At 42.1% G+C, this 23,405-nt stretch overlaps 1 protein-coding gene across 5 annotated transcripts in view; it reads left to right on the forward strand.

The window, feature by feature from the left end:
• Window positions 1-6,540: 6,540 nt before the first annotated feature.
• The window catches only part of LDLRAD3 (low density lipoprotein receptor class A domain containing 3), a 164,312-nt gene continuing 147,447 nt past the window's right edge, over window positions 6,541-23,405 (forward strand). The window contains exon 1 of one of the 5 annotated variants that reach the window (XM_048485613.1): window positions 6,541-6,914. In XM_048485613.1, the coding sequence (XP_048341570.1) occupies window positions 6,881-6,914 (34 nt within the window). In that variant the 5' untranslated portion in view covers window positions 6,541-6,880. The remainder of the gene's footprint in view (window positions 6,915-23,405) is intronic. The other 4 variants (XM_048485612.1, XM_048485611.1, XM_048485610.1 and 1 more) reach the window with 4 other exon arrangements.

The raw sequence follows: 23,405 nt of genomic DNA on the forward strand, positions 1-23,405 counted from the left end.
AGCGTGCTTTTATACAATTATAGAATTATACAAATTCTACCTAATCCCTGCTTCAGCCACTGAAAAGTACAAAAACTGGAGCACAGGGTTCCACATTCAGCTATATTCTATGCTCAGAAGTCCTGAATTGAGAGTGTTTTCTGCTAAGGAAATGGGCCTAGGGATGCAGCTTTGATATCTGAACAGATTGTGTTTATTTGAAGAGTTGCAAGTATCTTCTCAAATCATTATGCTAAACCAAAGTAGCAGATGACTCTACCCTGTGCCATCCCATGGTTGCATGTACAAGAATTCCAGTCACTTACAAAAAAGAGCATGGGAGTAAACTGCGTTCCTAGAATTCAGCAATGTGTATGCTTACTGTATAAATCTGAATAATTCAGCACGTTTTCCTGACACGACCAAGGGCTTTTCCACATGCTTGACTTACTTCCACTGGTCTGCCCTATCTGTGCATTTTCACACTTGTGGAGATTGTTTATTTTCTTCTGCAGGTGACTTCAGTAATGAGGATTTTCAAGGAAGGATGCTGTTGTCACTGGTGGTGGCATCAGTGGCATCACAGCTCCCACCCTAAAAACAGTACTAAAATAGTGAAACAGCACTGGAGCATTGTAACAACAGGCTTAGCGGGTTCTCTGAATCTTCAGCTTTTCATTTTCAAAAAAATCCCTTGTTAGTGCTTTTAAAAAGAAGACAAAAAGATATCACTTGTCTTTGGGGTGGAGAGTATGGTTTAACCACACCAATCTAATAATCAAACAGTGGGCTGGAGGTGGGTAGGAGTGAGTGTGACAAAGTAAACCAACAGAAACATTACATAGAAAGAGGAAAAAACCCAAAATGGATTCTAGAAAAACTTCAGGGTAAAAGTGATCTTGAAATGGAAAAAAACAGAAAATCCCAAGTGAAAACAGAGACCACAGCAATGAATGTTGAAATCAGGGAATAACCCAAAGTAGTATGGGGCCAGAACCAATGAAAAAACTCACATGGAAAAGATCCTAAATCAAATCATCTGAAAAACGTACCTACGTATAACACACACACACACACCATACAATTAACCTGTCCTGTACAGAATTGACTGTACAGCCAGCACGTGTGTGTGTGTATAAATATATTCAGAGGTGGTTTGCCATTGCTTGCCTCCATGTCACATGTCAACCTGTATATACCAAAATGTTATTTAGCCAGAAGAATTACCTTTTGTCTGGTTGCATGATAGAGGCCTATGGAATCTTTAATTTGGAGATCTTTCTAGTAAATTAGTCTATTTAGGAGTTTTTCCGAAGCCAGATTGACTTCATTTTTCTTTCCTTTTCTTGTGTCTAATTCCTTTGTTTAAAGCTTATGCTTTACAAGGGCCTCCAGATGTTAAACATTTTAAATGCAGAAATAAGTCTGCAGCCACTGTGTAATATTGCACAGGTGTCTAAATTACTTTCATGCCACATTTGTATTTTCACTGAAGAAGGCAGATTGTGGAAAAGATAAACAATGATAACTCATTGTGTTTTAAGTTCCCCTTTCACTCTGAAACTCATAAATATATTTCTCCATATTACCAGATTTTTCTAACTTCCTCACTACATAATATACAATCTCTTCTGTCTGTGCAGTTTTTATTTCTTAAACCAAAAACCTATCTGCATCCCCATGTTTGTGAATGATGTATATGTGCTCCACAGTAACCTACCACAGGTTTCCTTTTATATCTGTTTCATCACCCAAGAAATCTCTGTGTCCTAAGTGTTGCCTCTCTTTTCATTATCCATCCCACAGACCTTTATACACCCCCCTCTCTCAGTCCCTTTGTTCTTGTTTTTTCTATGCCTGTTTTGTTTATTCCCCATTCTGCATTAAGCATAACACACAAGAAATTCACACTTTCAAAAATTCACACACTTTCTCAGCAGTTCATACAATTCACACAGGATGTGTCACATGGCTAGCTAGAAAATTTTTAAGTACCAACTCCACCTATCAGAAAGAAATTTAAGAAAATAAAGAGGTGAGTAGACCTACTGATAAAGGCATTCTTCCAGTCAAAACTTTAGAGGGAACTGGATAAAGGTAGGACCTAGATTTTAAATGGTTCCTCATGAATTCATGATGTTTACAGTGAAAATCACTATCATATTATCTAGTCTGTAGGCAACATCACAAAAACCACATATCCACTGTTCTGTAGTTCTGTGATGGTGCAAAAATGTAGTTCCTAAGCATGGAGCCTCATGGATCCCTATGATTTTTTGCATTAGGGTACCCCAAATTCTCTATCAAATCCCATATATCCATAACCACAGATTACATCATAAACATCATAGCGTCTCTACTTCATGGCGCTGCCACAACACAAAAACATGGTCCTGAAGCACAGGTTCCTCAGGATGCCTGTGAGGAGCCAACCCAAATTCATCATCAAATCATGTATCATGTCCATAGCCACAATCAGCACTGCAAAAATCTCAGATTCACTGCTTTGTGGCATGGCCATGGCACAAAAATATCGTTTTTGAAGCATAGATCCTCATGACATGGTCATCCAGCCTCTGTTTAAAAATCGCCAAAGAAGGAGACTCCACCACTCTATGAGGTAGTGAATCCCACTGTCAAACAGCCCTGACAGTCAGAAAGTTCTTCCTAATGTTCAGGTGAAATCTTTTCCTGCAACTTGAATCCATTACTCCGTGTCCTAGTCTCTGAGGCAGCAGAAAACCAGCGTGCTCCCTCTTTGACATGACATTCCTTCAAATATTTAAACATAGCTATCATGTCCCCCCTTAACCTTTGCTTCTCCAGACTAAACATCCTCAGCTCCCTAAGCCTCTCTTCGTAGGGCATGGATTCCAGACCTTTTACCATTTTGGTTGCCTTCCTCTGGATATGTTCCAGCTTGTCAATATTCTTTGTAAATTGCAGTGCCCAGAACTGAACCAATGCAGAGTATTGTGGTACAATTACTTCTCTCAATCTAGATACTATACTCTTATTGATGCATCCTAGAATTGCTTTGGCTTTCTTGGCTGCTGCATCACACTGCTGACTCATGTTCAGCTTGTGGTCCATTAAGACTCCCAGATCCCTTTCACATGTAGTGTTGTCAAGTCAGGTGTCACCCATCCTATAACTGTACATTTAATTTTTTCTGCCTTAGTGTAGAATCTTACAATTTTCTCTGTTGAAATTTATTTTGTTAGTTTAGACCCAGCTCTCTAATCTGTCCAGATCATTTTGAATCCTGCCCCTGTCCTCCAGGGCATTAGCTATCCCTCTTAATTTGGTATCATCTGCAAATTGGATTAACATGCCCTCTATTTCATTATCCAAGTCACTGATAAAAATATTGAATAGCACTGGGCCCAGGACAAAACCCTGTGGCACTCCACTACTCACTTCTCTCCAGAATGAAAAAGAACCATTGATGAGCACTCTTTGTGTTCAGCCAGTCAACCAATTACAAATCTATCTAACAGTTGCATTGTCTAGTCCACATTTTTCCAGTTTACTCACAAGAATATCATGGGGCACCTTGTCAAAGGCCAAAGATCAAGGTATGCTATGTCCACAGCATTCCCTTCATCTACTAAGTTTGTCACCCTATCAAAAAAAGAGATAAGATTAGTCTGGAATGACTTGTTTTTGAGCAACCCATGTTGATTTTCAGCGATCATATTATTCCCTTCCAAGTGCTTATAGACTGTCTCCTTAATGTATTGTCGAATGCTTTCATGACTGGATTCAACTGGTTCTGGTGGTTTTTATGGGCTGTGTGGCCGTGGTCTGGTGGATCTTGTTCCTAACGTTTCACCTGCATCTGTGGCTGGCTGCATCTTCAGAAGTGTATCACAGAGGGAAGTCTGTTACACACTGTGTCCAGAGAGAAAGGAATGTTTGCGGTATATATTGTCCATGTCCCAAGGTGGGGAACCAATAAGTAACTGTTTGGGTGGAACTTGTTATGCAAAGATGTGGTTGATAGTATTGTATTGCGGGTGGTGCTGATCAATCCAGGGAGTGATTCACATTTTCATGTCCTGCAGCAGCAGCAGTATTGGTGAATGCAAATCCTGTGTTTGGGTGGAGTCCATTGTTCATGAACTTAGCATGCCCTTGGGGTTTGCTTTTGGTGTTTTTAACTACTGGTAGCCAAGCTTTGTTAATTTTCAGAGTCTCTTCTTTCCTGTTGAAGTTGTCTTGGTGTTTGTGAATTTCAATGGCCTCCCTGTGCAGTCTGACAAAGTAATCTTCTGAATTGTCCAGAATTTCAGTGTTTTCAAATAAAATGTTATGTCCAGTTTTGTTTAACATCACTTTCAATGACCAACATGGTTGGTAAATTCTGTGACAACAAGCACAGAGGCACAGGCTTCAGAACCATGTCTGCACTGGGAGGCTAGCCTTGATGCCCGTTTCTCTGGTAGAATATGTGGTTATACACTTCATATGTGAGTTCATGGTGAATTTACTAAAAGCCAGAGAATCCATGAGTAACAGTGCTTTAGATGCAACATTTTGAACTCTGCCAGTCCTGCAAAAAAGTGGATGATTGATCTTGGTGGTAAGCTCTGTCCATAAATTTCACATGCAACTTGATGCTGCCATTGGGGGATCCCTGAGGATCCTTGTTTTACAAGCAGGTTTTTGTGCCACTGGGCTGCCACGAAGCCTGTGATGCATGACTGTTGTGGTCAGAAATGTGTCTAAGGGTTTGAGGCGTGGTGTCATGGTGCCTTTGGGATGACCAAGTGGAAAAATCATGTGTATCCTTGAGGATCCCTGTTTTTCAAGCAGGTTCTTGCGCCACTGGTGCACCACGGAGCATGTGATGCATGATTGTTGTTGTCAGACATGTGTCTGAGGGCTTGAGCTTTGATGTGATGGTGGTTTTGGGGTGACTTTCTGCAGAAATCATGAGGATTCTTGAACATCCCTGTTTTTCAAACAGGTTTTTGTGCCACTGGTGCCCCATGGAGCATGTGATGCATGATTGTTTTGGTGCTGCCTGTAGCCTAGGACATACTCTGTAGTTCCATGGTTGTTTTGTTTCATTACAATTCAAAAATCATATGAATTCAAGAGGATCCGTTTAGATCAAGGGTCGGGAACACGCGGCTCACGAGCCGCAAACGGCTCTTTCCCGCTTGTGGTGTGGCTCCTGGCATGGCTGCCCCTTCCTGGGGAGTGTGTAGAATCCCCCTCCCCTGAGGGGAGGGGAGAAAAAAACAACGCCCGGCTCAGGCCGGGCAGCTGGCTGCACGCTCCCCGTTCATGCGGGAGCGTGGGTGTCCAGGGGCGCCCAGAGGCCCCCCCACCTGACGGGGCAGCGGCAGGCGCCAGCCCAGCTGTGCGCCCTGTGGCGGCGGCAGGCTCCAAACTGGCCATGCAGCCCCAAGCCCCAGCAGCGACGTGCCTGGCCCCAGCCTCTGGGGCAACAGGCTGAGCGCTGCGGGGCCAGGCCGCCGAGCGAGTCACGGCGGCAACGCCTCTCCTGGGCCCAGCCTGGTTGCATGATGAGGAGAGAAACGCCCCAGAAGGCACTGGGGCAGGATTTAAGGTGGGGTGGGGTGGCCAAACGAGGCTCCGAGGAGAAGGAAGAAGCTGGGGAAGGTGGAGGGTGCTTTCTGTTCCCTTTTCAGCTCCCCCCACCCCCGTTGTCTACTACATTCAACCTCCTTCCCTGCTTTTCCTCCCCTCTCTGGGGCTTTTCCACAGCAATCTCCCTCTCTCTCTTCCCTCTCTCTCTCTTCTCCGCTCTCCTAGGTTCCTCCGTTCTCCTTTCCACCCTCCACCTTCCCCAGCTTCTTCCTTCTCCTCGGAGCCTCGTTTGGCCACCCCACCCCACCTTAAATCCTGCCCCAGGAGAACGGAGGAACTGAGAAGAGAGAGAGAGGGAGATTGCTGTGGAAAAGCCCCAGAGAGGGGAGGAAAAGCAGGGAAGGAGGTTGAATGTAGTAGACAAGGGGGGGGGGGGAAGCTGAAAAGGGAACAGAAAGCTGTGTAGAAATATTAGAGACAGAACAAGGGGAAAGGAGGAAACAGACTGGGAAAAGGTCACAATCAGAGGGTTTGAAGCGGACCCTGACGAGAAGGGAGAAATTGAGGAAAGAGGGGCGTTGCCCTTTATACAAAGTGTAAAGGTAAACAAACAAAATACTCAGTGTTATCTTCATTTTAAATGTCAAAAAAGTATTTGCGGCTCCATGAGTTTTCTTTTCCGTGGAAAATGGGTCCAAATGGCTCTTTGAGTGTAAAAGGTTGCTGACCCATGGTTTAGATCCTCATTTTACCCAGACCCAACTTTAGTGTGACTTAAGTCTAAATGCGCATGTTGAGAAAAACAGCCGATGAGTACGATTATGTCAGTACCTACTCAGGAGTAAGCCTCACCAAGTCCAAAGGAACACCGCCACTTAGGTGCATCTACATCTATACAGGCAGCTTCCACATAATTCGAGCTCCTGCACTTTCTCAACCGGCAGCCCTGGTGAAAGTGCAGACACAATGGCCCCGGCTGGGCTAGCGCCGGAGGCAGGTCGACGCTCAGGAAACTAGGGCGCCGCAGGTCAGAGCAGAAAGTCTTCCCGGGATCAAGAACACCGCCTGGGCGGCGCACTGGCAGCTCTCCTTGCAGTGTTGGCATTTGTCTGCCTGCGCGAGCGTGCAGAGCAGAGCAGACGGCTGGCGGGGCGGGCGTGAGGGTCCGGCTGGCTGACTGCGAGGGAGCCTCCCACTGGTCCCTCCTTCTCCTCCTCTCCTGCGCGCCTGCTTCCTTCCCAGCGCAGCAACCTGGGCCTGGGCCGGGCTCAGGCCGAGAGCCGGAGGCGGTCAGGAGAGTCTGCAAACTTTGCAGGGTGGCGGAGGTCAAGCTGGAGCAATGTGGCTGCTGTGGCTGCTCTTGGGCTCTGCGGGTGAGTGGAGGCGGCGGGGAACAGGGACGAGAGGGGCTGTTCAAGTCTGGGAAAGGGGAGGCGAGCGCGAGGGACTTTTCTTTGGCTGCTGGGGGGAAGGGAAAGGACGGGGAACGGATGAAGGGACGGACCTCTCATGTAGGGAGCCTGAGGGGAGGGACTCTTGAATAGTGGCGGCACTTCACGCCTCTTGTTTTGTATCTGGCCGCAAAGAAGGGGGAGTGTTGCACATATCAGGCTCTGAAGCAGGGCTAGTGGGGGAGACACTTCTCCATTATTGTCCTACCATAAATACAGACGTGGACCCGAGGAGCTTTTTCTTCCGTTTCTTCTTCGACAGTTCCCCATATGGGTCTGAGTAGCATAAACAGGAACGATTTCTTTTTCTGCGGGAGGGTGTTCCTTTTGCCTGCGAGGCGTGCTGGTTACATTCATATCCCCTCTGACTGTAGGACTGGTTTTTTGAGATGTATCCGTTTGTTTCTTAATTATTTCCATAGGCATTTTAGTTTAGAGAGGTGGCTAACAGTTCTTGTGCCCTCCAGCACTTCAGCTTGTTTGCAAAATCTGCAGTGCTAGAAGGGAAGTGTCAGCTTTGGTTTGTAGTATGATGTTGTAATCCCCGCTTTCTTTGAGAGTTACTACATAACTTTCATTTCTGTGTTCCGGTTTCATAGGCAGAAAGGCCAGGCCAGTATCAGTCAATAGGACTTCTAAAGAGTTAGTTTTGTATTTTTCTCCCAAATCTCACTTCACTCCTAATTTTGACAGGAGAGAACCTCCAGTTAGGTGTACTTTAACATTTCTTTGATGAAAAGAAGTATATGGTATGTGCCTGTCTCTGAGAAGTGCCAAGCTTATTTTCAACACAATGTTGGAATTAACTGAAACGTGCTATCTTTGTCACAATACAAGATTCCTCTCCCCGGATTATACCCAAGCAGTGCACACCTCAGAGTGCCACAGTTTTCTTGGAAGGCATCTAACTACAGATGACTCAAGTAAACTAGTGCATAATGCTATAGGTCCTTGTTACTCGATATGGACTAGAGAAACCAGGATCAGTGTAGTTGGAATCTTGTCATAATTCAGGCCTGAGTATTGTAGTACAGTTCCTGTAGTAGGCACAAATTTAATTAGGCAAAGTTTAGTAGGCAATGTGAACAAATTGCAACAGAAATTATTCTAGTACCATTTTATTTTTAAAAAACCCTTCATTTTAGAATGTAGAAAACTCAAACAGTACAACTGTGAAGCAAAATGAATTTTCTGATGGCCTCCAACAATGATGTGTAGATGTTTTGGAAATTGTTCAATATTTATTGAACAAACCATTTCAATGCCATTTGTAAGTACTGGACAAAAAGAATGTTAGCAAAATTCTGTATTCTAAGAATCTTCTTCACCACAGATTTGTAGCTTTTCACAAAAATACAACTTTGAATATAAATGCAGATTTCACATGCACAAGTTTCACAATTTGCTTGCAGCGGCATATAACATTTGCCCAGTTTCTTGTATGGGTACATTTAATAGCACTGAGTACTGGTGTTGGTGTGGAAGTAAATCTCTTATCAATAGATACATCTTTCCTTCTTGGGTTTTCCATTTCCATTAATGCTGACTAATTTGTCTCCTGTCCATAGTTGTACTTCTGTAACAGTGATACTTTACTACAGTAGATGTTGGCAGAAGTTACTGCAGGTGTACAAAGAATTTCATTGTAGGAACATTGCATTTAAAAACTTTGTTTGCAAAGTTCATGTACATTTCTTTAATGTGTTACACCAAATAAAAAGCACCTGTTTTTCTCTTCAATATAATCTTTTGTTGCATTTTTTTCAATGAAATAATTAACCAAATTAACAATAGGAGATCAACATTTGAAACTTTCAAAGTATTGAAATACTTGGAGAATTTCACACTGGCCACGAAAGTATGCAGAAATTTTCCTCTTTCACTCTTACAAGTTAGATATTCTCTTTAACATTTCAGCAAGTTTTCCTAGTGGCAACATTTAATTTTTCCCAGTTATGTAATGTCCTTCACTAAGAGACTTACAGCCCAGCCCTAAGGGGGCAAGGGGCTTTAGGAGTCAGTGCAGGGCTATGCCAGCATGTCTGCCCACTGTACTAGTGTAAGTGGCATGTATGTCAGCAGGGAGAGCAAACTGGGAGAGAAGCTGGCTCCCAGAGCTGTGTTGGCAACCTCCTGGACGCTAGTGTTCCGGAGGCATTCCCATGGATGAAGCTGACATTAGTTGGCTTCCACTAGACTTTTGCACTGGGAATGTCCCTGGTGTTACTGTCAGACTTATGCAACCAAAAACAGTTGCATGAGTTTCTTTCTTCCATGGGACTGTTTGGGTGGCCAGAGGGATTTTGAATATCCCTCCTGCCTGTGCTGCTTGGAGCCCCTTCAGCGACAACATCTTGATGGTTTTTAGTGATATGCCTTAAGTCAGTGGGCTTTGCCTGCTCTGGTTTGTTTGGAATTCAGAACATCACAGACTCATTAAACAATGCTGCTGGATTGGTGCAAGCTCATACTAACTAGAAGATTCAGAATCTGATATACAAACTAGAATTTAAAAATTTGGATCAGAGTAAACTGATACAACTGTATATATTTGTTCTTGATATTTGTGCAGTTGTCATTTGTACAACAGTTGTGATTACAGAGCTATCCCTCACGGCTTCTTGTATTTCCCCCCAAGTTCCTTTGCTATATCAATATTAACTGCATCAGATACCATTGACAGTGTTTCTTAGTTTGGAAATATGTCCAAAAGGAGATCCATTATTTCAGAAATTTACTTTAATGTTTAATGCGTTCATACAAATGAAGTTGTTTTCCTGTATCAGTAGTTTTTTGCTGCAGGTGTAACATGTGTGTTTTATATTAACTATTCAAATTAATTAGTTTTAGAATATGCTGAACATGATGGCATCCATAATGAGTGTGTTACTTTTACCATGCCACTCCCACATTCCTGTCTCTCTGCTGTGTTCAACTTTGTCATCAGTTCTTGTTCAAAGACAGCTCAGCCCAGGGCTTTTTTGATAGGTGTATGTGTGATAATTTGTAGGTATCATAATCTGTTAGTTTATCTCAGCTTGTTCATGTATGAAGCATAATCCATATAACACTATTGCTGTTATCATCTTAGGTAGCAAAAAACTTAGGTAGCAAAGCTTAGGTAGCAAAAAGAAACATTGTTGAGACTATCAAAGTGCAAGTTCATAGTTCCAATCATTCATGTCTAACATAAAAAATATTAAAATCAGAAGTTTGCTATTCTAAATTTATGAAAAACATTTTTCTTTTTGTAGTTTTATTCACTTTGGATTGATTCATCTGGCATTAATTCTTCTATAGAATTCGTTCCAAAGCTCATTTTCTACCAACCAAAGGCACATTTTTCACTAATTTCCCCCTCTGCTGAAAACCCATATTTGCCTTCATGCTATTCCTGAAAGTTTCCTGTGCCCCAAGAGCAGTATTACATGGATTTCAATGGGCTGCTATAGAAAGGGGTTCTGGCAAAATCAATAAAAGACAATCTTCAGACTCAATTATTTTGTATTAGTTGGAAAATATGCCAATTCATTCTTCTGAAGTCTATTAGCTTATATTTGTTTTTAAATCAAGTTTTCTTTAAATCAAGCATTGATGTAGATCATTGTTGCTTTCTGTTATTAGTGTTAAAGCTGATAAAATACAATGTTTATTGAGGAAAGATCCAAATGAGGCAGAAGACAAATATATGGGCTCAACTAAATTTATTTATTTAAATGGACTATTATCCCAAGGGCATGCTGCACTGGGAGCCAACTATGGCTGCCTTTTATGGACAGGTCCACCCTGATTCCAAACTTTGCCAGCACTTTCTCTGACCTTGCTTGTCCTTGATTGCACATGCACCATGTGCTGAGAGGTGCCAAGCCTCATCTTCCTTCCCTGCTGTGCTGTAAGGCATCCACCAGGTTTGGAACAATGTATCTTAGCAAGAAGGGTACTCCTTTCCAGTGCACCCAGATGTAAAGTATGTGATAACCTGTTCCAGATACTCCCTTCACCATGTCGGATGCCTAGTGCATATCTACAGAAAATAGCACCCAGGGCAAGCTCTGAAATTGTACCCCCCCATGCATTTTAGATAACTGTGCCATAAACAGATTCAGGATCACACACCAGCAACAACAGTTATTCAGTATCTTCTCCCAGAGAGCAGTTTCAACAGAACAGCTATAAGCAGGTCTCTTCAGAAGAACAACTTCAACAGAACAGCTCTACTCAGAATTCTACTCCAGAGCTCTTGGGGTTTTGGCCCTTGGGGTTTGGCTCTAGGGGTTTTGACCAGGCAGAAGGAAACAGCATTTAGGAAGGATGGGTGGATGACTGAATGCGCCCCCCCCCTGTAACCCACATGAGTTATGCCTGAGGCTGCTGCCTCCTCCTGCCAACTGGTTCCACATCTGTGGATGCCTTAGGGTGTTTGCCAATTCTCCCCAACTCCCAAAAAGTTTTCCCCAAAGACAGTCACTCCAAATTCTTGCTTGGCCCTATAAAAATAAGCTATCAGTTAATCCTGTGCTGTTTCATGGGATGGTTAGGGCAGGTGCAGTGACAAAAATGGCCTGAGACAACACTGCTTGCAGGAGAGCCTTTTGCCGTACAGACTGGCCGAGGTACTGAGGTTATTGGGGGGGAGGGGTGTTGGCACTTCCCACTTTGAGGTGAGGGGGTGGGACTGCATGGAGGGCTTTCTCTGTAATATCCCCCACTTTATGGAATGCCCTCCCACTAGAGGTTCGACAGGCACCAACACTATATACCTTTCAGTGCCTGGATTAGACCACCATCTTCGCCCGGGTATTTGAATGCTTGATGCCATCTACCACCCAGCAGGCTTCATGTGGAGGAGTGGGGGATCTAATCTGAATCTTCAGATTAGAGGCCACTACTCATGTGGAGGAACAGAGAATAAACCCGGTTCACCAGATTAGAGTCTGCTGCTCTTCACCTCTATGCCAAATTGACTCTCCTGCTGAGAACACAATGTTCATAAAATGCAACAAATAAAAACAAACTACATTTTAAAGAATCATATGAAATTAAGAATATTCAGTTATTTTTCTCAGTCTTTAGCCTGATATTGGGAAAAAACATAAATCAGTCAAAAGATGCAAGAAAAAAATCCAAGCCTTTCCATTTTTATCCGTTAATAGCTTCCTTTCCTGTCTGTCTCACTTTACAAATCCTTACTTATCTAGCCCAGTCCTTCCTATAATAATCTTTTTCCAAAATTTTATCCTTCTACACTCTTGCTTATATTATTCTCTGTCACTTTATCTTGTTCAGTCAGAACTCCTTTCTCCTCTTTCTCATTCTGTCATTTATCTTAATCTGTTCTAGTTAATAATCTATCTATATATATAAATGGAACCATGCGTTTGTTGCTTCGAGAATAACCTGGCACCTGCTGGCTCAAACACTCTGAAAATTTCACAGACACTTACTCATTCCCCCAACTGTGTTCTTACGTACCTCCCGCTGTCAGACAACACACCTGAGCCAGGTAAAACATATTTTTCCTGGCTCACCAGGCCATGAAGCTACCTGTGTGTAACTGTCACTTTTAGAATATTCGTGCCCTTAGAATGTTTGCTCAGATGGCCAGATATGAGCAGTGAAAACAGTACATAGGCAAGCAATAACTTGAGTGGACATGAAACACATACACACGTTGCCGTGTGAGACGTCAGGTGGGGTTCCCCCCCTCACATGCAGGTACCTTTCACTCTCTGTGCTTCACCTACTACTACCACACCACACACCTACTCTCATACACATTCAGTGGAGGGAGAGGGAAGGGACAGAGGGCGAGGCATGCAAGGGAAGAGAAGTGAGGGAGGGGAGAGAGTGAGGGGTGGCATGCAATGGAGGGGAGGGAGGGGCCTAGCATCTGGATATGACCCACCCACTCTATCAAAGAAAAAGGAGAGGGAGGTAGGGGGAGGGGTGCCTTGCAAGGGAACAGAAGCGAGGGAGGGGAGAGAGTGAGGGGTGGCATGCAAGGGAAGAGAGGGTGGGAGAGAGAAGGGATGGAGGGGGAGGCATGCAAGGGAAGAGACGTTAGGGAGGGGAGAGAGTGAGGGGTGGCATGCAAGGGAGGGGAGGGAGGGGCCCCAGCATCTGGATATGACCCACCCACTCTATCAAAGGAAAAGGAGAGGGAGGTAGGGGTAGGGGTGCCATGCAAGGGAACAGAAGTGAGGGAGGGGAAAGAGTGAGGGGTGGCATGCAAGGGAGGGGAGGGAGGGCCCAGCTAGCCTACATTCCCTGAATACCGAGGTTACAGTTCAGAAAACCAGGTTACCTCCGAGGCATGCGTTACTCAGGAGTACGCTCGGTAAAGCAACCGTGACATACTTTGAATGGCTGAGTCATGCCCCTCAGAGGGTTTACTCAGAAGCAACACCCATTGCCACCACCCCTACTTACTCCCAGGTAAAGGATCATGACCAGCCAGCCTAGATGTGTGGGAGGGGTGCCTTTCCATCCCCCCCAAGGAATGTGGTCACACACATCAATGACATCGCACAGTATCAGGCTGTGTGTTTGCATGAGCACATACTGCTGGCCTCTGCAATTGATTTGCTGCTACTGTTCCTTTCCCATTTCGCCACAATAAGCCACAGCAACGCGTGGCCGGGCCTCGCTAGTTTAGAATATAAAGGGACATTTGTTTCTTCATCTTCTGGTATCCCAGTAAAAATGTTTTTGTCTTCCTTGGCCTTTGTAAAGTACTTGTACAAAATTTCTAGGGAATTCATTGTAGGTATGAAAGAATGTTTCAAATATATATGTCGTGATCTCATACAGTGTATATGTGTTTGAGCACACTAATGCTAAATTTCTCCTTTGTTTACATGTGTATTTGTTTATCATTGTTTTATATTTCTCACTTTAAAAGCTTTGCAATCCTTTTTGGTTCAACAATATTATTTAAAATTCCAGAATGCATCAATAAACCAAAACTGGCTTCTAAAAATCAACAATTCTAGCCAAGCACTCTGCTTCTTTTTGTTGCTGTTGTTATAGATTCATCTATAATACTTATAGATGAATCTTTGTCAGTACTATTTAGGATCTATATAATTTGCAGAGGCTTGGATATATTGTGGCATCGTTGATGATTAGCTACTTTGATATTGCCAGTTCCATTTTCTGTAATACATATTTTCTTATTTTACCCAGGGATTTTTCACAGTATGACACATGCTGTTGCTTGGTTCACCACTTCAGAATCATTGTCACAGCAGCAGAGGATAATTAGGAGCTATATGAAATGTTGCCCCTCCCCAAATTAAATGATTATATAGGGAGCAAATTTTTATAGGTTTTAACACTCCACGGTGTTTTTAATGCTATGTCATTCAAACAGTCTTCCAGACTAAACAAACATTCAATATGGCAAACCCTTTTTTATGTTTTTAGCTATCACCAGTCATTTCTAGTGATGATGATGTGGGACATCTTGTTTGAACTGTTAATAAAAGGGGTGTTTTTGAAGGGTCAGATAGGTAATCTTCTGGATCATGTGTAATGAAGACCATGTGGACTATACATTTATGAAATGTCCTAGTATGTTACAATATTAACATATATGAACTTTAAAAAGAAAATTGCTTTCATAGAACCTGTATTTTTCCCATGTGTCAGCATGAAAGAAAACAGTTACAAAATTTTCTCCAGCTAGTATCTCACCCCTCCCTTTATTTTAAACAACATGTGTAACAGCATTATTTGTAGATGACACAGGATCCCTTCCCCCTCCCCCCCATCTGATAAAGATGGCCCTTTATCCATTCTTTTCAGGGGCAATTATGAGTACCTTGAATCAGATGTTGGAATGGACCTGACAGGAACTGCAGAGTCTGAAGACACAGCCCTGATTAGATTCTCTGATTAGATCTAGAGCCCCCTGCTACATTGTTAAAAAAAGGGGCACTTGCGACTGACATAGGCAGCCTTCCTTATTAGATTGGGAACCTAGAATCTGTTTTTCAAAATTCCAGAGTAGCACACAGAACACTGAAAGAATTTAAAGAACTCCATGGATACTTAAAATGAAAATGACTTGGGAACCATTTTATCCCACATCTTTCTGGGAATTATGGTCACAGGGAGAAGCCGTTGTCCCATAAACTAAAGACACATTTGGTGGGTACACAAGACAGGGTCTTTTCAATGGCAGTCTCCTGATTTTGGAACAGTCTCTTAGAGGTGCACCTGGCCCCTCACTTTTGATCTTTAGAAGGTAGTTGAAGCTGGTTTTATTTAGGATTGATATAGTGGGCATCACAGAGACATGGTGGAATGAGGAGAACCAGTGGGATGCTGTTATCTCAGGTTACAGGCTCTACAGGAAGGATAGGACAGGGCGTATTGGGGGTGGGGTGGCCCTGTACATCAAAGAGAGCATAGTGTCACATAAAATAGACAATGCAGGGGGAGCTGATTCCTCTACAGAAGCACTGTGGATATCAATACCAGGGGTGAAGCATAGTTTAACATTAGGAATATATTATCGTCCCCCTGACCAAAGTGCGCAAGAGGATTCTGAGATGGAAAAAGAAATTAGAGAGGCCAACAAAAGCAAAAATGTCGTGGTAATGGGCAATTTTAACTATCCCCACATAAACTGGAAAAATGCATGTTCAGGTCATAGTAAGGAGAGAACATTCCTGGATATGCTAAATGACTGTGGCTTAGAGCAGATGGTTGTAGAACCAACCAGAGGAGATGTGATCCTAGATCTAATTCTATGTGGGACCCAGGACCTGGTGCGGGAAGTCAGTGTTGTTGAGCCAATAGGGAACAGCGACCACAATGCTGTCAGATTCAGTATCTCTGCATGTGAACAAGTGACAACTACTAATGTAGTTACATTCGCCTTCAGAAAGGGAAATTTCTCAAAGATGAGGGGGATAGTGCGCAGGAAGCTGAAAGGGAAAATCAAGAGAGTCAAAAATGTCCAAGGTGCTTGGAAGTTATTTAAAAACACAGTCTTAAAAGCTCATCTGGAATGTGTTCCGCAGGTTAGGAAAGGCAGCGCCCAGTCCAAAAGAAAGCCACCATGGTTAACAAGGGAGGTTGAGGAAATTATTAGGAAAAAAAAAGATGTCTTTTAGAAAATGGAAGTCCAACTTAACTGATGAAGAATACCAGAGAGAACACAAATGGTGGCAAAGAGAAGCAAGTTAGCTGTAAGGGAGGCAAAAAAGGATTATGAGGAACGCATGGCTGCGAACATCAAGACTAGCAACAAACAGTTCTTCAAGTACATCAAAAGCAGGAAGCCAGCTAGGGAAGCAGTAGGCCCGTTAGATGATGAAGGAACAAAAGGTGTGCTAAAAGATGACAGGGAGATTGCAGAGAAGCTGAATGAATTCTTTGCATCTGTCTTCACCCAAGAGGAGGTGAGGAAAATTCCTGCACCTGAACCAAGCTTCTTAGGAGGCGAATCCAAGGAACTAGTGAAGATAGTGGTAGACAAGGAAGAAGTTCTGGCAGCCATTGATAAACTAAATGCTACCAAATCACCTGGCCCAGATTGCATTCATCCAAGAGTTCTTAAAGAGCTCAAGCATGAAATTGCTGATGTTCTCACATTAATATGCAACTTATCCCTGAAATCAGGCTCCATCCCTGAAGACTGGAAGATGGCCAATGTCACACCAATCTTTAAGAAAGGGTCTAGGGGGGACCCAGGAAATTACAGGCCAGTCAGTTTGACATCTGTTCCTGGTAAATTAGTTGAATCTATCATTAAAGATAAAATTATTAAACATGTAGAAAAGCAAGACCTGCTGAGGAAGAGTCAGCATGGCTTTTGTAGAGGCAAGTCCTGTCTTACAAACTTACTAGAGTTCTTTGAGGGTGTAAACAGACATGTGGATAAGGGTGAGTCATAGGTGCCTCTGCCCCCATGTCCGGTATCGGGTAGTAGGTGAGGGATCGCCCCGCCGCCGGTTCCAGAGACCGTCATTGCTCCCTCTATCGCATCCGCTGCGGCCTCTGTGGGGCTGACGACGTCCTCTACACCGACCGTCCCTTGGCCGCTGGTAGATTCCTCCTCTGGAGCACCATCCATGGTGGGTACAGGACTTAGATCGAGGTTAGGGAGAAATCGTCTAAGTGTGAGACCACAGTCCCAAAATAAAGCGAGTTATAGTTTTTCTTATTAAAAAACGTAAGACTTTATTGAGAACTGAAGCATGCGAGAGATAGATGATTTCTGAGGAATATAGAAAGAACCAGATCTTAAATCCCTGCTGCCCTTGGCCTGCCCCTTGCCGGGCCCAAGAGCCATTACAGTAATATAACAAAGGGAAGAATAGCACCATTCAAAAACAAAGTTATCATTACAAAAGACAGGGACCTGACCATACCTTGGTGAGCTGTGGCTGCATTTTAACTTTTGTTTCCTGGAAGGCTGGGAGGGGGGAGATGAGCCCTGCCAAGGGGCCCATCCTGACACTTGTTAGGTGAAAGGAGGGGCTGAGCATCACAGGAGGAGACAGTTGAAGCACTTTCAGGAACTCTCTTTAATGTGCAGGAGGAGCCCTGAGAGTCTGAGTCAACTCTCTAACAATGGGAAACAGCCCTTCCTTATGACTTGGACCCCTGACCTTTCCACCCCACAATCCACTGCAGCAACTGAGGTCTCTCTCTAAGCGACTTTTCAATCCTTACAAAGCCAAGAACCGCCAAAACACCATCAGAGTATCTGCCAGCACAGTTCTTTTAAGAATGACTAAAGTGCAGGGCTTTCATGAATTAAGGACTAAATTCATTCTCAGCCTGTACTAGAACAATATTTAAGCTATTGTACTGTTGACTACAGCACCAGGAACTTGGCTGCTTGACCTCAATCTTGAGGAGAACATCTTACTATTGGAATATAAATTTAGTTCATGAACATGACAAGTTTGCACACTCACTTTGCAATCTGGGACCGAGGTGGGTGGGGGGGGGGGGGCTGAAGCCACATTAGAAGCAATAAAAGGGATGCAGTATGGCATGAATGCTGGTGCCAAGGGATATTATACAACTGCAATGTACACACCTAGAAGCTGGGCTCTATGGTGCCTGGCTGCTGCCACCGATACTATCACTGGAATGGAAACGGGCATGGAGGGGGGTTCCCGGAGTTTGAGCCGACTTTAATCAGTTCCCAGTACACTTCCAGGCTGGGAACATTTCTTCTCAGTGGCGCAGATGGTATAAGTAATTTTTCACTATGGTCTTTCCCGGGAAAGAAAGGTGTTTCTCCTTGTCCTTGGCACCTGTATTATTCATTGCCTCTTCGGAGGTAGTGCAGTGGCACTGTCCCTGGATACTGCTCTACCACCCCTCCCCCCTTTGAATTGGGCTGCCCAAGGCCTTACAAATCTTGCTTCATCTACTAGCAAATTTACAAGATGAAATTGATATCACTTAGATTTTTTCATTCTGTATCAGGTACGGATAACTTTTATCCTGAGGTAGGAAATGGACTGTTATCAGTGTATTTTATTATACGACCAGCCTGTGTCAGCCTGTATCTTCTTTCAGTATCTGTTATCTTCTGGTAGAGGCTTAAGAAAACCCAAAGACAAAACTGACATTTAAACCTATAGAATATCATTCTTACAACTTCTGATTTAAAAAAAAATGCATTTACAAAACCTACAGTAATGAGAGAAAGCATGGCTCTACACATTTTGTTTGGTTTTGGCAGATAGGAAAAAAGTGTTTTTGCCAACTTCCCATCCCTGAGATGGAGGACTGGGGTCTTAATTATGACATAACATCTTTGCCCTCTAAGGTGAACTGTAGAGGGCTTGTCATGCTCTGTTGCACTTTCCAATCATTTCCAAAAATGGAGACAGGTCTAGAAGATCTCTGTTCTTTAGGCTTGGGAAAAAAATCTTATTCTCCACAGAGTATTCTTGAAGCCACAGATAAAAGTTTTACTACACCTTTATTAAAATAAGGTAGCATCAAGTGGAGGGACGATGCAGATAGAATGTTTCTGTAGTCTGGATAACAGCTTTCAGGTACTAGCCTTCCCTGTAGTAGACTATCTCTTCTCTTGTCTCTATTTTAAGCCAAAGAGTATGATCGGGTTTCTTAACTCTGCTTATTCTTTTTTTTTTTTACACACTTGATATCCAGAGTGAATATTCATGTTTCCAGATCTCCTACCTATAAAGTGCCTGACATTTATTGTATGTTCTGATTTTTTCCACCAGGAGCTGATTTTTTCCACCAGGAGCTAATGGTGTTTACTTTTAATTTCCTTTTATTGTCAGGAAGGAAAATTCACCAAAATTCTGTTAGTCCTTGTTCCTTTGTACCCTGAGAACAACAGGAAAAGATCTTATTCCAATATAGCCTAAACTGCAAAAGTTAGCTGTCAGTCAAGTTTACAGCTTGAAAGAGCTTTGACTGGAAATTGTATTCACAACCTAAGGTAGAGACAAGAGTACTATGATACAGTTTCTGTTTCCTATAAAGGAACTAGTGAAAAATGAGTAACACCTCTACTTAGCTTTTATGATGTAAGAACAGGGAAGCATTAGCTGTAGATGAATAAGCATGTGCAGTGAGTCAGACATGTCTCTTGGAAAGTCTTCCTTTTAATGAGGTTACAATGGAAGTGTGTTCCATGGTGAACACAAGCCAGTATCAGGACATACTTGATTTATCTTCCCCTTTGAGGAGATAATTTTTTTTGATGGTGGAAATAGCATTCTTGAACGAGTGCACCTGTAGTATATATTTATTTATTTAAAGTGTTAATTTAGTCACTTTTCTACCTTGTAGAACTTAAGACAACTTACAATATTACTACAATAACAATAATAAAAAAATCATAAAATAAAAAAATCATAAAATAAAAAAAAGTTTAATAATTTCAATTAGCACTGCTAGTAGTAAAAACTAAATTAGTCTTAAATGCAGTCTTAAATAAAACTGTCTACACCAGCCGCCTAAACATTGAAAATGAGGGTGTCAGGCACACCTCTCAAGTTCCATAATTATCGGTGGGGGAAAGAGATGCACTATAATGACAAAAAGTAACTTAATATACTGTTGGTATTATGATAATCTGAGACCCCTTCCGCACATGCAGAATAATGTACTTTCAATGCACTTTGCCGCTGTGTGGAATAGCAAAATCCACTTGCAAACAATCATGAAAGTGGATTGAAAGTGTATTATTCTGCATGTGCGAAGTGGACTTAAGTGAAGAATCCTTAACAGGTCTACTCACAATTCAGTCCCATTTTATTCCATGATCCTAATTCCAAAGAAAGATAGGATCACAGCCTTTAAGGTCCCTGTAATATTCTAATACAGGTAATAGATAATTTCCATATGGCATGTTCCTTATTTTGGAACTTTCAAGATGGCAACCCTAAGTTTATAATTTTGGTGTTTTTTGAAAGATAAGGGAAGGGTTTAAAACTCTCTTTTTGCCAAGTAAAGTGCATTTTGTGGATTTTGTAGCTTATTGGTTTGTCATCACTCATTTCTTTTGTTTCAGTGGTTGCTAATAGGCACTTATAGTGATATATAGTGATATATTAAGTGATATATAGTGATATATAGTGATATATAGTGATATATTAAAGTTGAATTTGACAGCAGTTTCATCTCAGGCTGAGATACCTTTAGTTGCTGTAAATTAAAAGTTTAGAATTACTAAACAGAGAATATTTATCTGGGCAAAATAGAAGTGATCTTGAATAGAGAATGAAATACGTTTCAATATATTGAAATGCGAGACAGGATTTTAAAATAGCTTATAAATGATATAGCTTAGATGCCTGCTGACCTTTAACTTAAATAGACCATGGGAAACTTTACAGACTAGCATCACTTGTCATTTATAGAAATTGGATGGGTCATCTGTCTTTCTGCAGTCCTGCTATCCCTCCTGTCCAACTTAGCAGACTGTTCCGGTGGAAAACTATTTTTAATTGACCCTGGAGAAAACAGTATATATTGAGAGAGTTTCCCAAGTGAATATTTTTGCCCACTTGACTTATGTGAGTCACTTTGAAATAGTTTATTCATTCAGCAGAATCATGTGGGACAGCTCTTCTGAGAGTGTTCCCCTTCAAAAGACATGTGGCACTGAATATGTTGCATTTCTGAATATTTTTCTCAGATTATCCCACGTCAAAAAGAACTGTAGATTGTTCATTCCAGGTTTAGGGTTCTAATCTAGCCCTTTTTTGTGATGATGCTACATTTTGGGGGTATGGAGCACTTAAAATACAACCTTCTCTCCTCAAAATACAACCTTCTAGTGTAGAGTTTGCAGAATGTGTACATGGGTCCTTCAATATTTCATTGCCTGTTCAAGGTATTCTGTTAAATCTGGAAAATAGGGATTGGTACATTCTTTCAGATGGGTTACATAAGAACAAGTTGTTAATGCTGAACCTTTCTTGTGTAGCAACTAGAGAGAACCGTATAAATTCTTATAGTGAACATTCGATTGCAATGAGAACCTGCAAATGATGACTTGGTTTAGCTGCCTATTTTATATCCAAAGAATACCAACAGTTGGCAGTTGGCTAATGGAATCTGGGCTTGGAGTATTTTCACTCAGTGCTACTGCTTTATCCATGCAACAGAAGCAAAATCCTCATCAGGCAAGTAAGACTTCTAGACAAGAAGCCAGCATCTATAATAAAAAGTAAGAAAGGAAAGGAGACTAATATCCATCCATCCATCCATCCATCCATCCATCCATCCATCCATCCATCCATCCATCCATCCATCCATCCCCATCCCATCCATCCGACGGCCATCCATCCCCATCCCATCCATCCATCCATCCATCCATCCATCCATCCATCCATCCATCCATCCATCGATTGATTGTTTAGTTTTATATACCGCCCTATCCCCAAAGGGCTCTGGGGATTGTGATAATCTTCCCCTTCAAAAAGCACAATTAAATTAATAATTAATTAATAATTAATGTTTGATGCTACATGGTAATAAAGTATTTACCTTCACAACAAATGTTTGTATTCCTTTTAGAGCAGGGGACTCCAAACTACAGCCTGAGGGTTATGTCCAACCTACTGCAAGATTTTATCTGGCCTGCAGCAGAGCCTGATGTTCAGCTTTGCAAAGCTGTTGCTTCTGCATTTCAGGTGGAGCACAGGAACAGCAGGCACAGAGCTGAATGCCCGGCTCCCAGGTCCAGCATTCAACTGAGTGCATTGCCTTCAAACTAAATATGGAAGCTGGAGGTGGAATGTGGAGTTGAACGCTGGGCTCAATCTGGCTGGGTGCAGCATTAAACTGCTTTCTACCGCCTTCACACTCCCAGTGGCATTATTACCCATTATGTATCTTTTTTTTCTAGTTTAAGCATGGCATTGTTTGTTTGTAATTGACATATTTCTCTGAGTCATATCATGCTGATTACAAAAAAGATTCAGGTAAACGTCATTCATTCATTTTCATTTTATTCATTCATTTAAAACTAATTTGTAAAATATATGATGTGGCCCTTGTACTGAAAAGTTTGGAGATCCCTTGTTCTAGAGGAATCTCTTCACAGTGCAAAACTCTTCTTTTTTTGGTTTATCTTTTCCCTTGCACATTATTTACTTTTTGTATCCATATCTGCTTCAGCATATATATTACACTGTAATTCTTAATACAATCCTGCAAAATAGGCTAGTTTTATCTCTCTATTATGGACAGATTGCTGAGGCTGAGAAAGAGGGTATGTGAGCTATGTTACATTGTGAGTTAAAAACATTAGAATAGCTTTGATGGATCAGATCAATGGTCCAGCTAGCCCATTATTTCACAGTAGCCCACTAGCTGCTCTGAAAAGGCTCACAGGCATGGGACACAGGTTATATTGCAGGGGTCACTGCATTTGCCCCCAGCCATTGGTATTCAACGACAGCCAAAATAGTGTGCTACTTAAACTATCAAACTAGTTTTTTCCAGACCCACATCTTAATCTCAGCTTTTTCATGGAGACTTAGTCTAACCAATCTTACAGGATTGTTGTGAGAATAAAATGGAGGACAGGAAAACAATGTAAGCCATTTGGGTCACCATTGGGAAAAAAGGTGAAATCTAAATGAAGTAAATAAATTTAGAAGTATACTATTTCTGAACATAGAAGAGTAATTTAGTCACCCTGGCTAACACTTTATGGTCCTGTTGTACATTAATTTGAATTCATGGCAGAAGCAATATTTGAAATGGGAACTTCCTGATTTGTACTTTATTTGCTTAGTCATTACATTATAATTCATTTTATTTAAAAAAATTATATCCCCTTTTTGAAGTTGTCTATTGAAAGCAGCTTATAGCAGGCTATAATAGTAATAAAATAATTAGAAGTGGATTTACATTAAAATATGCAGGAACACATTCTAAAAAAATAGC

This window comes from Sphaerodactylus townsendi, linkage group LG02 (assembly GCF_021028975.2).
Source record: "Sphaerodactylus townsendi isolate TG3544 linkage group LG02, MPM_Stown_v2.3, whole genome shotgun sequence".
NCBI classification, from domain to species: Eukaryota; Metazoa; Chordata; class Lepidosauria; order Squamata; family Sphaerodactylidae; genus Sphaerodactylus; species Sphaerodactylus townsendi.